Source organism: Augochlora pura, chromosome 3 (genome assembly GCF_028453695.1).
Source record: "Augochlora pura isolate Apur16 chromosome 3, APUR_v2.2.1, whole genome shotgun sequence".
NCBI classification, from domain to species: Eukaryota; Metazoa; Arthropoda; class Insecta; order Hymenoptera; family Halictidae; genus Augochlora; species Augochlora pura.
The window spans coordinates 22,977,438-22,991,776 of NC_135774.1; the positions used below are offsets into that span (position 1 = coordinate 22,977,438).

General features: G+C 38.9%; 3 protein-coding genes across 7 annotated transcripts in view; 2 read left to right on the forward strand and 1 right to left on the reverse strand.

The window, feature by feature from the left end:
• The first annotated feature begins 78 nt into the window (after window positions 1–78).
• Window positions 79–4,602, forward strand: Hr96 (Nuclear hormone receptor HR96). Its single transcript, XM_078177218.1, has 5 exons — window positions 79–383; window positions 902–2,256; window positions 2,316–2,532; window positions 2,598–3,017; window positions 3,088–4,602. Exons 1-5 carry the CDS (start codon window positions 246–248, stop codon window positions 3,283–3,285), a joined length of 2,328 nt encoding a protein of 775 aa, XP_078033344.1. The 5' UTR covers window positions 79–245; the 3' UTR covers window positions 3,286–4,602.
• A 115-nt stretch (window positions 4,603–4,717) lies between these two features.
• Window positions 4,718–8,175, reverse strand: Nagk (N-acetylglucosamine kinase). Of its 4 annotated transcripts, none has more exons than XM_078177222.1 (7): window positions 7,969–8,175; window positions 6,791–6,895; window positions 6,216–6,300; window positions 6,044–6,142; window positions 5,687–5,939; window positions 5,318–5,616; window positions 4,718–5,194 (listed from the first exon to the last, which is right to left on the reverse strand). In XM_078177222.1, exons 2-7 carry the CDS (start codon window positions 6,862–6,864, stop codon window positions 4,871–4,873), a joined length of 1,134 nt encoding a protein of 377 aa, XP_078033348.1. In that variant the 5' UTR covers window positions 6,865–6,895; window positions 7,969–8,175; the 3' UTR covers window positions 4,718–4,870. The 4 variants fall into 4 exon arrangements, with proteins under 4 accessions (XP_078033348.1, XP_078033349.1, XP_078033347.1 ...); XM_078177223.1 differs by having other exon boundaries at window positions 6,791–6,956; XM_078177221.1 differs by having other exon boundaries at window positions 6,791–7,015.
• A 535-nt stretch (window positions 8,176–8,710) lies between these two features.
• Dsd (attractin-like protein dsd) overlaps window positions 8,711–14,339 on the forward strand; it is a 29,818-nt gene continuing 24,189 nt past the window's right edge. For both annotated transcript variants that reach the window (XM_078197564.1, XM_078197565.1), the window contains exon 1: window positions 8,711–9,199. In XM_078197564.1, the coding sequence (XP_078053690.1) occupies window positions 8,892–9,199 (308 nt within the window). In that variant the 5' untranslated portion in view covers window positions 8,711–8,891. The remainder of the gene's footprint in view (window positions 9,200–14,339) is intronic.

Below are 14,339 nucleotides of genomic sequence, written 5' to 3' on the forward strand. Positions count from 1 at the left end.
GAGCGGCTCATTTAGCTTGTCACTTGAGGCTTTTGACACAGAATCCCGTGGATCCGGGGCGTTGTACCGAAAATGATATTGAAACTGTAAACAGTTGTGATAGGGTTGTTTCACTGTGGTCCAGGCTGCGTGATAAACAAACTGTTAACATGAGTCAGCGTAGACGGTGCAATGTGATTTTAAGCGGGAATAATGGTGCGTTAGATAAGAAGTGTTAATCGCTCGGAAAATCGTTTTGGAGAGCAATGGAAGATGAACAACCGGCGAGGGAGGCGAATAAGATCTGTGGTGTCTGCGGGGACCGTGCTCTTGGTTACAACTTCAACGCGGTGTCATGCGAAAGTTGCAAGGCTTTTTTTCGTAGAAACGCTTTAAAAAATAAGGTGATTAATTCCAAAATCTATCCATCGTTTCCACAAAATCCCCGATGATTACCAATACAATTGAACCGTTCGATCGATAACGAGTCAAACTGGCATCGTATACTATATTTTTGGCGCAGCCCGATGCATTAATTTGACGTACCCTATTTTTCTCTTTTTGTCAACACGAATCAGACGTGAGGGAGAAAGTGACGTCGCTACGAGAGCCAAATTTGAATTTTTATAAGTAACAGGAAACGATTTCAAACACTTTTCAGTGAATATTCTTTATTTCTTAGGATTGTTGAATGATTTAAAATGCGATGTCTCAGTTAAAAAAACAAACATGTAGTTCAATAGTAATAGAAAAAAAACAAATGTGTTTGTAAAAAATAACAAATTTATCCGAATATTAAAATTTGATGAAGTCAGAAGCTAAGAACAATACTAGTATTCTAATTATAAGTATAATACTATACTCTTTTAGTATGTTTTCTCAATAGTCTGCTATAATTTGAATATTTAATACATTTTTGCAGGATTTTCGGTGCCCCTTCAAAGAGAATTGTGATATTACACCAGTAACAAGACGGTTTTGTCAAAAATGTCGTCTAGACAAATGCTTCAGTATTGGTATGAGAAAGGAATATATAATGTCGGAGGAGGACAAGGTACTAAAAAGACAAAAGATAGAACAAAATCGTGCAAAAAAAAGGCCACCTGTAGAGAGCACAAAGGCATCCAAGAGTAAGAAAAGTTGCATTGAAGATTGTAATTTCGAGGACACTTCTATGTCTGTTAATTCAGTTGCATCAACTGTGTCTGATACATACTTTTGGGAGTCTGATAGGAAATATACAGATTTAGATGCGAATAGACAGAATGTAGCAGAAAGTATGAGCCCGGTAACGGCTGCTAGCGTTCCAAGTCCTTCTAGTCCACCACAAAATGGAATCATAACTGGGTCAAAGACTCTTGACATGATGAAAGATTCTTCTCATAGTTCTAGTTCCAATTATGACAGTTATGATCAGTCTTCCCACTATGAGGAAAATGATATTGATGTGGAAAAATTTAAAATTGATACTAGTCCCCTCACACAGAATCAAGAGAGGTTTGATAAAGTGAAACCAGTGACTCATAATGTGGAGAAAAGCAAAAAGCTTGTTACAAGCACGAGGAAGTTTGAACAACACGTATTGGACTTGAATTCTGAGTTTGGCTCGAATAACAACGAATCTATAAAATATTCACCTGAATTTATCAATACATCTGATTATAATAAATACGGACGAAGCCCTGTACAAAACTCTATATATGCGGATCACGCATCACATCCGAAAAAGCAGAATTTCGACCTAAATCCAGGCACACCTGTGAATTTGCATTCTTGTCCAGAAGAACAAACAATATGCGAAAAACCAGAGAAAGAAACGTGTCCAAAAGATAACGATGTAGTCACAAAATTATCTGACGAGCCAGTCCCAGTCTCAGTGCTTGTTAATAATTCTAACTTTATTGCCAAGCTACTGCAAAATCAGGACATTCTTATGAAAATCATGACAGATTCCGTAGTTGTTAATAAATTGAAAGAGGATCCACAAATTTGTGAGTTTCTCAACGAAAACGGCCCCATTGTTGAAAGTGGAACAGGAACTGAACACAATGTAGAAATTCAGTATAAAGATGACTCAAAGTTCACCAATATGTCAGGTCATACATTTGAGCAATCTTTTAAGGTGAAAGAGAAGCACATCGAGAATCCGATATTAACGGATCTAATTACAAATTCCAATCAAGAAGAATGTGTAAAACAACAAATGGAACCTGGAGGCAGTGACTGGAACAAAAATGTAACAGATGTTACAAGGGATGTCCTCCAAGATGTACAAAGGTATAGATGCAGTATACTATCAATATTACAAAACATGTCAACTGCTGATTTCTTTTCAGAGTACCAATTGTTGCAAACTCCATTGAATTTATTCTTTGCGAGGCAATCAAATTAGAGTTTTCAGCATATTCTGCTCTTGGAGGTGTGGAGTCCAGGAGAGAATTGAACGACGCCGAAAGAGCAAAGTTGAATGAATTAATAGTAGCTAATAAAGCATTGTTAGCACCTCTAGATGAGGATATAACAAATTTAATCGAGGAAGATTGTAAATTTAAGGTAATGTTTATAGAAACCGAACTACGGCTCCGATTTATATTCGATAACGTTGAATCTGTTTGTAGAGTAATTTTGGTCAATCCCATCCAGCATTACTAGATGTTATAAATTTAACTGCCATCGCTATTAGACGTTTAATTAAAATGGCCAAAAAGATCAACGCTTTTAAAAACATGTGTCAAGAAGACCAGATAGCCCTTCTGAAAGGAGGCTGTACAGAGATGATGATTTTAAGGTCCGCCATTAATTATGATGCTGAAAAAAATACGTGGTGGATACCACATAGTCAAGAAAGCATGTCAAATATAAAGGTCGACGTGTTGAAAGAAGCGAAGGGGAATCTTTATGCTGAGCATGCACGATTTATAAGAAGCTTCGATCCGAGATGGCGAGATGAAAACATTATTTTAATTTTAAGTGCAATCTCCTTGTTCACGCCTGATAGACCGAAAGTGGTGCACAATGATGTCATTAAACTGGAACAAGTAAGCGAAATGCATTTTCATCCGATGCAATGATCTCGACTGACTTTAATCACGCGTTTTCTGTTTATAGAATTCGTATTATTACTTGCTTAGACGTTACCTGGAGAGCGTATACCCAGGCTGCGAGGCAAAGTCCATGTTTTTGAAATTGATTCAGAAAATATCTGATCTTCACAGACTGAATAATGAAGTTGTCGGAGTTTATCTTAATTTAAATCCATCCAATGTGGAGCCACTTCTCATTGAGATATTTGACTTGAAACATTGATCAATTTCTTTATTCTCTCAATCTGGTGAATAGTCAAACTAATTAGGTTTCTTAGACGTTTTTTTGTGGCTACTTCAATCTACGTAAATACAAAACCATCACAACTGTTTTAGTAATTATACGTTTGTAGAAATAACGTACAGCAATAATTTAAATGTATAAAGAAAAGATAAGTAACGTAAAAATGGTAAATTATTTGATATTAGAATATCGTATTGCAAATATATATGTATACACAGATTATGTACATATATATAGACATGGTTATAAAGTATACTAGTATATACGATTAATGTTGATGCTTAACATGTAAAATGAGGCTACTCTTTATCAAATTTTACGTGTATATGGAGGTATATTTAAGAAGAAAATGTCTATACACTTTTCATTAATTAATCAATTCCAGTTTGGAATGTAGACAATTGATCGCGATTCATCAAGCAAATGCTTTTTAAGATTAATTGTATCGTTAACTCAATATTCTAGATTTTATATAAGCAGAGATTATAGTTGTACAATTGAATATGTAAAAGTATTGCATCTCTTTGCATAAATCTCTCTCTGTCTAGTGAGAACAAACGCATACATGTAGCCAGAGCCGAATAATTCTAATACGGTTGTTAATGAGGATGTATATTTTGTCGAGAGTACCTTAAAACTGTTACGTCTAGAGAAAATCTTTGTTATACTTATACCAAGTTCGATGTTCATGTTCCACGTATACCGGAAATATTTGTTTGTTTTAAAACAAATTACAAGTTTCAGGGAGTTGGAAGCTAAACGTGAATCCGTTCTTGGTATAAAAGAAAATATATATAAATATATATATATAATAATAATGATAAGATAGATTCGCTCCAAGCATGACCTGAGTGACGTACGTTCACGTTACAAAGTTTTAAATGTACACTATTGTGATATATTGTGTCGAAATATATTTTTCAAAGAATTGTTATGTCCATTTCTATGAACAAGTTATTTCGAATCTTTACGAGAAGCGAATAATAGATCTGGAATAATAATAATAATAATCAAAGTATTATTCCTAGAAATATGTTATCTAATTTTATAATTATGAACATCTAGAACAATTACTTGTTTTGTATTATTCGTCTTCAGTTATTACAAATTGGTATCCAAGCAATTGGAGTATCAAAACCAACATGAGCAGGGAAGTCGAAACACAGAACATCAGGGTGGCTAATGCGATAAAAATATATCCGAAACTTTTGAGAGTGAATGTAAAGAGACAGACAATCCAGTCCCAAATGGTTTTTAGTATCATTACTTCTATACTTCTTAATTTAGCCAAATAATTCGACACGACTCAATATCAAACAAGTATACATAAACGAATTAGAAATCGAAATAAAATTCATGAATATCGAATACGAATGTCAATTGTTATAATTAAATCATGAACGCTTCAAGGTACAAGAATATATCCTATATTTATATTTCGTATACGTACAAAGTTTACTATTTTTGTGATTTAAAAAGTATAAATTTTACAATGTAAAAATATGAATCGGTTTTCTCAGGATCAACATTAATATTCATACTTTATTCTTTAATATTCTATGATTCAATTCCCACTTGCAATATTGCAAGGCACTAATACCGGCTGCGGTTTAATTTTTTCTATAGGTTTCACATAGTTTTCCCGTCTATAATGGTAAAATATTTCTGTGTTGTTGTCGTACGGTTTCGGGAATGCCCAGTTGATTTTTTCGGCAGCTGAGTAGCAGGCGCCAGTGGCTGCAGAGACTGTCAAATGGTATAAACTAAACTCATCTACAGCATTAGAATCGTAAATTTTATTGAGGAAACCATCTTTGATATATATCCACGATTTCCAGACAGACCCGATGCAGACTATCTTCAGACCACCGTTGGCCAATTTTAGTGCCTACAAAATAATATTCCTTAATTACAGTGAGATTAAATATATGATGGGGAATGAATGGCTCTTTGAAGTACAATAGAACCACACATTTCCTCTCCAATACATCACATTAAGAAGTTAAATTACTGTCGGAGCCTTCTTTGCTAAAGCCACTATATGTTGAGCAAGTACTTCCCCAGCATCCTTCATCAGATGCAGACTAAGGAGGTCTTCTTTTTCGCAGCCAGTGACAATTTCCATGGTAAAGTTTGCGATTTTTGTTTTATTAAAATTAGCATACCAATGGGGCACTAATTCTTTCTTATCTGCTATTTTGAAGAAAGTCCTAAGAGCCGGCCATATGTAACTAATCGGTTTCGGAGAGGGAGATAGACCATCGATATCGTCTAAGACGTATTTGCAGGCTCGATGAGTTAGCCAGTAAGCTGAAAATACAATTTCACATGTTATTATCGGTGTTTTATTTATCTGCTATCTTTTCTTTTTAATACACACCGCTACCCTCATCCCCTAGCATGTATCCCCAGCCTCCGCAGGTGATAGTTTTCCCGTCGTTGGTGATCATCGAAGCGTTACTGCCGGTGCCAGCGATCAGAACGATTCCGCCGCTATCAAAGGCAGTCTTCAGAGAACCCACTGTGTCTGATCCAACAAAATAATCTTTCGCTACATTAGGATAATGTTCTTGCATCGCGCTAACAAGATCATTATTCGATTTCTCATCCTCGCATCCACTAAGGCAGAGCCCCTAGACATTTGTACAAAAACACAAATTATACTGTAGAAAAAAGTGCACGTGATCGTATATCCAAGTGGTAAGGATTTCGAATTATAAAGACTTGAAGCACTCACTAAGGCATCCAAAGGCACTGTTTCGGGCATACCTATATTCTCTTTGCCTCTCTGGACCATTGCGGCGATTCTAGCTGCAGTTTCGTCAATCCCCAGACTCTGAAAAATTCATACGCTTTATTGCCGAACTTCATGAGAACAATTTGTAATTTCGATTGGAACATATAATTACACAATGATTAGTTTCCGGTCCTTCAACTTCTGTAAGTAGTGTTCCTACACCATCCATGAGCATCAAGGTGGAATGAGAACCACCGCTAACGGTTATCAAAGTTAGAACTTTAATCTCTACTCACTACTCAAAATCCCATAAAATCAGCGTTTTCCATAACATTTTTAAAGAGGAAATATAAATTTAATAAATAAGCATAAAAATTGTTGGGAATTAAACAATCGGATTTAAAAAAAAAAAAAGTGTTGCCTAAAATAATTAAAATCAATATTTTTTTAGTATCGTTCGACTAATTTGCAAATGATTATAATCCACAATTTAAATTGATAGTAAATATACAATTGCGATACTGACGCTGTAATCACGTACCAGAGTGTACTATTTACGTTACTCATTTTTAAGAAGTAAATTAATAACTGTGTCTATAAAAACATTTTGGTAGTTGTTATATTTTTCCAGTACAAAAATTACAGATCTTTGAATTCCAAAATATGAACGCAGCCTAATTAGATTTCTTGTTGATTGTAAATGTATATCTTAGATGTAGCTGCGTTGTTAATCATAAGTTCACTCACCCCTCAACTCCGCCGAGTTTAATCTCTGTCGCATATTCTGCGGGATCTCTTTCTGCCGTCAGTTTATCTCCCATTTCTTCCAAATCTCTCTGGCGCGCTTGTGCCCTTAAATTTTTACGAAGTTCATATTCAGTAATTTTCTTTTTCTTTTCTTTCTTCTTTTTTCCTGCCATTTGTCAAGGGGGCAATGCCAACTTATTTCTTCTCAAAGAATTTATTTACATTCTAAGGAACGGGGACGAGGAGTTAGGAGGTAGGTTAGATTATGATAGGATGGGTTAACACGTTGACTGCCAAGCGTGTTTGCAACAACATTTCTATCAGGCCACCCGTGCCACTGTAAGATGCGACCTCTGCTACCGCATGACTGTTTACATTTCCCGATGAAAAATCTTGCTGTCACCCGAATAAGGGTGACGTGGCCTGATAAGAACTTTTACTGTCACCCGGATACGGGTGACACGGCAGTCAACGTGTTAAGGTATCTAATCAGATAACTACACATTCATGTTCAGAAAATTGGTTTTAAAAAAAACCAATTCGGAAATTCCAATTTGAAAATTCATTTTCAAAAGATAACACTTGAATGATTGGTCACAACTGTGGAGTTAATTAACCGAATTGTCTGAAATTTGTTTCAGCATGTAGTATAACCATTTAAACGTTAAACACGTGACCAATTTCACCTTCATTCACGGAAGGATTCATATTAAGTGTAATAGTAGCAGAAGTTTTTCGCGAATATCTCGGAAACTAAGGGTTTCCGTTAATTATGCTAATTAAAAATTTGTTTAATATCATGCACGCAACAACATATTTAGAAAATCATCGAAATCGTCCTTTGTTATTGTATTAAAAACTGGTTCAACATTCATTTTTTTTTAACTTCGATATGCATGGGGACCTGTACTCTATACATCCCAGCTTACTGTAGACTTATCTCTGCAGGCTTATCTGGACGAACGTCTCTTCTCGGACAACTCCCGAAGTTTTTGGAAATGTATACATTCGAAGTAACATATAGATATGAACCGTTTATTTTGAAAGTGGTGTAAGTCCATTTTTGAAAAAAATGAGATATCACGTAATTCATGTTTCATTTGATGTTAATTTTTTGTAAATAGTCCGTGCTTAATTTCTTGAAAAATTCCCACATTTTATGGAAATTTTTCACTTACCGTGGAAGTTCGATAACTTTCGAATTGTAACTTTCTAATAATCGAATTGTAGTATTACTCGTGAAACTAACTATTTTCACGTATTCTGTTGCAAAAATTCTGATTAAGACACTGCAATTTGCAATTAACGGTAAATATTCACTGAGAACCGAGTTGCGCTGTTAAACGAAGTTGCCCTTCTTACTGCCCACTCAGCAATGCGCTATAGAGTTGTGGAGGGGAGACTTCAACTGTCACTATCTGTCAGATAGTGCGTATCTCACTGTAACTGAATTTCCAGATGGTGCCACTGTGTCATTCCAATTTGTTGTCAACAAGTCTTTCAAGAAATGCAACAACTCCGATTGTCACTGAAACTTGGTGTAGATAAATATTATTAACATCTTGTTATAACTAGAAGAGAGCAAATACAAATAAATAACTGAAACATTTCAACATAGTTTTTCTTTAAATTTCCACGTAAGACGTAGTAGTTGAGATACTGGTTAGCACGTTGAATATCATAGGAGTTTACATAAAAAAACTAAAATTGTAAAATTAAAGTTGATTTAGTTAAATCTGTATGTCACGACGAGGGACGAGAAAGGTCTGTTTCTAAGCCTTTTACAATAGATATTTCCATCAGATCAAAATGTTTCTCCCCAATTCAAATTAACCGCTCAAGAAATACAGAGCAGCGCCGTCTAGTTGTCAACAGCTTAACTCTGACCATATAAAAACTTCAAGGAATCTGTCATAGATGGCATCGCGGCGACACCGTGGGATCCGCGCGGTGGCGGGCACGCATTCTCGATGCTCGACATCTCGGCGGCGCTTGGTGAGGCGAGCGAGTTGCATCGAGACGCGCGAGACAGTGGTGCCCGTATGTGTCTCGTTCGGTGGGTCGCCGTCGGCCATTGTCTCTGACATGGAAGCCCATCAAAATGGCAGAGGTCGTGCAGATGTTTTTGTTCCTATATAAATCGAAATACCGTCGGAAAGGGGGCCAGTGCCGTGAGGTGGTACGCGATCAGTGCGGTGTAATCGCGGTGCCGTGGCCGTTACTGTGGGCGGTGCTGATCTGCTGGGTGGTGCACGTAACCGCTGCCGCCTCCTCCTCCTCGTCGTCGCTGACGACGGATACAATCTGCGACACGGAGAGCTGCGTCAACGGCGACTGTGTCAATGGCACCTGCGTCTGCCACGAGGGTTGGCAGGGCACTGCGTGCCAATTCTGCGGCGGAAAAGTCAGGTGAGTCTACGGGAGGTCCGTTTGATAAACGAGCACCATAGATACCCCAGATCAGCAAACAAATGGACCCGGACAGCTCGCGTGTCAGGGGTTTGCACAAGTGTACGGGAACTACACAATAGGGAAAGCACACAGAATTGCGCGCGTCGATACGCCGAGGCAATCATGGTTTTATAGTGTTCTGCCACGGTGCAACGGCTCCGAGGACTCCTCCGTTTCTCGTTTGGTCTTCGGTGTGATTCAGGCGGCGATTGAATATCGTCCTTCCCCGTTCAACGGGCACGTAAATAAACGGAGCGTAGCGGCGAGAACGTGCGTGCATGCGGCTTCCTCGGATTTAATTGCTCGTCTATGCGTGTCTCGCGGCCTTTCGGAAAGGGGGGGACACCCGGCCCCGGTCATTGTCTGGGGCCTCGAGTTCACGCTGGGACAGAGAGTTAATCAGGACACTCGCGATTATAACGGTGGATCGGCTAGGTCGTCGCCGTCGTCTGTCACCACCCGGCGTCCGCATTCGCCGGGATTAGATTTTACGACGGATCGATGAGCCAGCCGGCAAACTTGACAGGCAGACCACGGATCCCGACACTGTCAAGGGTGGTTATTCGCGCGCCCCTAAGCCAGACACGATTTTCGAATCCCGGCGTCGCGCTTGTGCAATGTTTAGGACAGTAACGTCGTCGCCGCCACAGGCGCCGACACGCTTTCGACAGCCGACGCGTGAAATACGCGTACGTTGCTCCATATTTTTCTTCGGGGAGGGTGGCTACAGATGGAGGACGCGCCGTGATTCGGAAAGCGATTTTTCCTGGACGGAATTTGCATTTTTCATCTCTGTAAAGCTGCCCGGAAGTGGGGATGTTGTATAATAAAAATACTCGTGTAAATTATCAATCCTTTGCACTCGGAGATATAACGAACCTGCTTGCAATTATAGTAATTTGATGAGTAACAATTTCAATTTTGTACAATCCGTACAAATTCAATTTTACGCAAAACCTATTTAAGTTGATTCATTATTCCCAACGTAGTAACGCTTTGTATTTTACTTGAAATATCAGGTTCAAGAAAATTCTCTTAGTGCAAAGTTAGTTGAAATATTTGCTGTTCTTAGATCGACCCTAAACCATAGAAAAGATTTTGTTGATGTATGAAAGTAATACACAAAAATTTCATTAGACGAACAGCGACTGAAATATTTATTTAGAATAATCGTTTTGTTTTCATGCAGAGAATTATATAAATAAGGTACTTTATCCGCGGACCCTAATACTTAAGATGCATGTGTAGGTATAGTTCTCGCTAATTTTGCTAATTTCAGATAAGTGTCGTAAGCGAATCAACCATAATCATTCAAAGATTAAAGACACAATATCGTTCCTAATTATTTGCAATAATAGGCAGTCTCGAAGTTCGACTGAAAAAATTACCTACAATTATGTAGTTAGAAGACGCAGGATGCTATATTAAAGATAAAAACAGTGAAATCGAATCTCACGAACAACGTACATATTATCGTAGAAACTTTTTGAAGTAAGAGTTGCATGTAGGAAATGAATATATTTGGTCAGATAATCTCCACGAATATATTCAATATTTTACAGTTCAAATGCCACTTCGCATTATGCAGTTGCAACAACGCGAACGCGTCTTGCTCGCCTCATGTGCGAGATGCAAGTATTTTCACGATGACGAGCGTACGTCATCGTTTGATATTTTACGACGCGGCTGATAAGAGGCGTTTGTACATAGCACATGCGAGATATTTCTAAACGTAACCGTTCTAAGGAATCAGGTTAGTGCATTATCTTAACCGTAAAATAAGATTCTACAAAATATAACCTTTGTTAGCAATTCATTTCCGCAGCGTGTTATATTGCAGGGACGTTTTTGCAAAATTCGAAGGATCATTCGTTCGGATCAGGATGAAATCTGAAAGTTTCGCCCACGCGACCATTCGATTGCATTCCATTAATAAATGTAGTTAAATATTGGTGTGCGCCGTGCACGAAATAGGATACGATTGTAACCGCTGATGTTGCTCGAACGTCGACTGATCTGGAACCTTAGAATCACGAGCTTAACCCGGATTCGTCACGGAAGAAGAAGTCGTTCAAAATTTTCAACGTGCACATACTCGTGAATAATTAATGCTGGAAATAATCGCGCCTTCGTGGGTTCCGCATCAACACGAACTTACGGCTGCGAACAAAACACTGAGACGAGGGGGTGCTATAGAATACACAGGGTGTCGTATTTCGGGTACAGAATTTTTTTGTGCAATCTTTTAGGACGGGGAATATTATATTTAACCCTTCTACGGTGTTCGAATAAAACTTGCACCAAAGGTGTCCAGGACACATAGACCAGTCTAAAGAAATATTTGAATATCTTTGGAAACTGCTGTACATAGCACGATATTTTTACGTCTATCATATGAAAGGATATAATAATTATTAATATGGAATTAATATTGCACAATTTTGACTACAATATTGTAGTAATTTAAAAAATTGTACAAGCCTAATACATTGTCGGGCTCATTTAATATCAAAACACCGTAAAAGAGTTCAAAACTGCTGGCGTCATTTATTTTCAATGACGATTTTATTTTTGTTACCGTTGCATCGACGTTATTTTATTCCTAACTTAGAAATTATTTAACAAGCCAAACAAACATTTCCATTGTCCTGGTATGGTTGATCTATATAGACTGTGAATCTTTAAACAAAATAAAAATGTTGTGCATTAGTTGTAACGAACAAGAACTGCATAAATTCGCGTCTTTGAATAATTTTAACGAGTTGAAGGTAATACAAACAAATTTTTAAATTCGCCCAATAGTGCCATTGTTTTGCGTCACGTTAACTGGTTTTTGTTCTAAATGCGTTAAATTCACGGCGCAGCAATTATTTGGATATCGTGAAAGTTAGCTTCCGTATTTAATGAGTGATGCATAACGATGGGAATTTGCATGAAGATTCACACTCTACTAATTCGAAATCAAAAAAACACACGAACGGCCGGGAACCGTTCTACCCGGTGACGCTTTTAATCGCGTCCGGTTCGCATAAGTTTGCTCATCTGAAGTGTAAACACGGTGCAGCCGCGGGGCGCGATAGTCAATGAGCGGTGACGCGACAATGTTGATTCGTTAGTCCGTTCCCTCGTCCCTTTCGGGTTCCAATTTGAGGGCCGCTAATTATAAGGCAGAGCCGTACACGCGGGGTTTTTGTTTGCCCGCGTTTCGCACCTGTGCAGACCGCCCTCCCGCCTATTATTCACCGGCCTAATAAACGATCAAAGCGGCCTTTGAATTCTGCTTATTAATTCCCATTCCGGTCCGCCTCGTATCTGGAACTATGGCTGTCCGCTGACCATGGAATTCCTGTATGCCTGTATACATGGTGTCCCTGATATGCAACTGCATTACACTCCACTCGGATGTTCTATCCCACTTGACACTGTTACGGACGAACGAACGAACATTCACTCTAGGACTCGTTGATAACGGAATAGTAATTCGAAGGAACCGTTTGTTAACACTTTACGAATCAAGTATGGCGGAGGTTCATTGCTGGACTGTTCACACGTGGATAGTATCGTTTGAATCAACTGAAAACCGTTCGGATTTGCTGACCGATATCTGCTAAACTCTTCTGCTGAATTAGATCGTAGAAATAGTTTTTACAATTTAAACTTACCCAGAACAAATAGCGCACGTTATCTCCAACCAAGTCATGGGTTTTCACGATGGGTCAACACATTCTCGATGCATCATCTCGGTTCAATGATTAGATTGGACATTTTATGGATCTGCAAGAAGTATGAAAGTAGAAAACGTAACGCATGAAAATAATTGTACGAATAATTGAATGAAATAAAAGTTAATAAATTAATAAAATACAAATTGAATAAAGTAGAAATGGCGGGGAATTTAAATGGATTCTGTCTTGTTGTTTCTATAAAGTAACACGTGTCACTCAGTTTTGGTGGCCGGTAGGTTTATCGTTGACTTTGAAGTCACCCCTTTGAAGTCGACTCTTTGAAGTACGAATTGAACATATTTCTCTTAATTGCCCGAAGAAATTGCAACTTCGCATAGCGATGCGCGGCCTGCGAACGACAAATGTTGGAATACCGTCGTGAGTCAGGCCAGTTTCGAGATGGCAGCGATGAATGGCCTCACGCGGCGCCGATTGTCAAGGGTAACGACGTTTCATCGCGCGACCGCGAGCAACCGCGACTGGCCCGTTTATTCATTATCCCGTTATAGCATTTGATATCAGCTAGACGACTGTGACACTGTTTGCTGGTTCCCAGGCCGCGATTCGATACGGACGCGCGTCGGGATAACCGAATCGATAACCGGTGAACGCGCTAAGGCCGTCCTCGCGTTCACCTTATCATAGGATTAATTACCGTGATTATGGGTGTAATCACTCTTCCGTGCCAATTGGATCTGTTTAAGCCGGGATTAATGAGCATTCGCGAGAGCTTTGCGCCTCCCTACCGACGACGCTTGCGAAATTTATGAACGGCCGCGAGAGAAACGATTCTCCCCTTGATTATTGTTTTACTCGATATCTCACCGTCTCGATTTATCTTCTGTTCGATGAGTTCGCATGACGTTGCGCGAACACAGTTGGCCGCGTCGGATCACCGTACATTGCCACCGCCGAGCACTGTCTTCGCTCCGAAAACTAACAGGAGCCATTAGGCCACGCCTACTCTGGGCGATCCACCGAGAAATAGGAGAGACGACTCGCGAAATCACGATACTCGTATCGCGATACGATACAACGTATCGTAACTTTGTGTAAAAAATCTTACGATACTCTGTCTGTATCGGTTTTGAAATTCCAAGTCTCTAGCGTTACGTTCTTCAATATTCCCTTCTGAAAAATTGCCACTTCCTAAAACGGAGCGAGAAGCTGTAATCTATTCCTCATCTAACGTTCTTCGAAGTCAGATTACCGTACAGAGTTTCCAAAAATTTTTTCCACATTTATCTCCACGTGATCTTACAGAAGGAAGTCTCTTCTTCAGAGTGATCCCTTAAACGTTGATTTGCGATATTTCCACGCTGTTTTATTGCCTTCTTACCGATCGTTCACCGTGTGCCAGAAAACATAACTTG

What these genes read in the sequence shown, in the direction of transcription:
- Hr96 (XM_078177218.1), top strand. Translation starts at nt 246, where the DNA reads ATGGAAGATGAACAACCGGCGAGGGAGGCGAATAAGATCTGTGGTGTC. An exon ending in GAAACGCTTTAAAAAATAAG is followed by an intron (nt 384 to 901) that starts GTGATTAATTCC and finishes ACATTTTTGCAG; the next exon opens with GATTTTCGGTGCCCCTTCAA. An exon ending in ATGTCATTAAACTGGAACAA is followed by an intron (nt 3,018 to 3,087) that starts GTAAGCGAAATG and finishes TTCTGTTTATAG; the next exon opens with AATTCGTATTATTACTTGCT.
- Nagk (XM_078177220.1), bottom strand. Translation starts at nt 7,883, where the DNA reads ATGAATTACGTGATATCTCATTTTTTTCAAAAATGGACTTACACCACT. An exon ending in CCTGCAGAGATAAGTCTACA is followed by an intron (nt 6,896 to 7,719) that starts GTAAGCTGGGAT and finishes TAAAAATTTAAG; the next exon opens with GGCACAAGCGCGCCAGAGAG. An exon ending in TAGCAAAGAAGGCTCCGACA is followed by an intron (nt 5,195 to 5,317) that starts GTAATTTAACTT and finishes ATTATTTTGTAG; the next exon opens with GCACTAAAATTGGCCAACGG.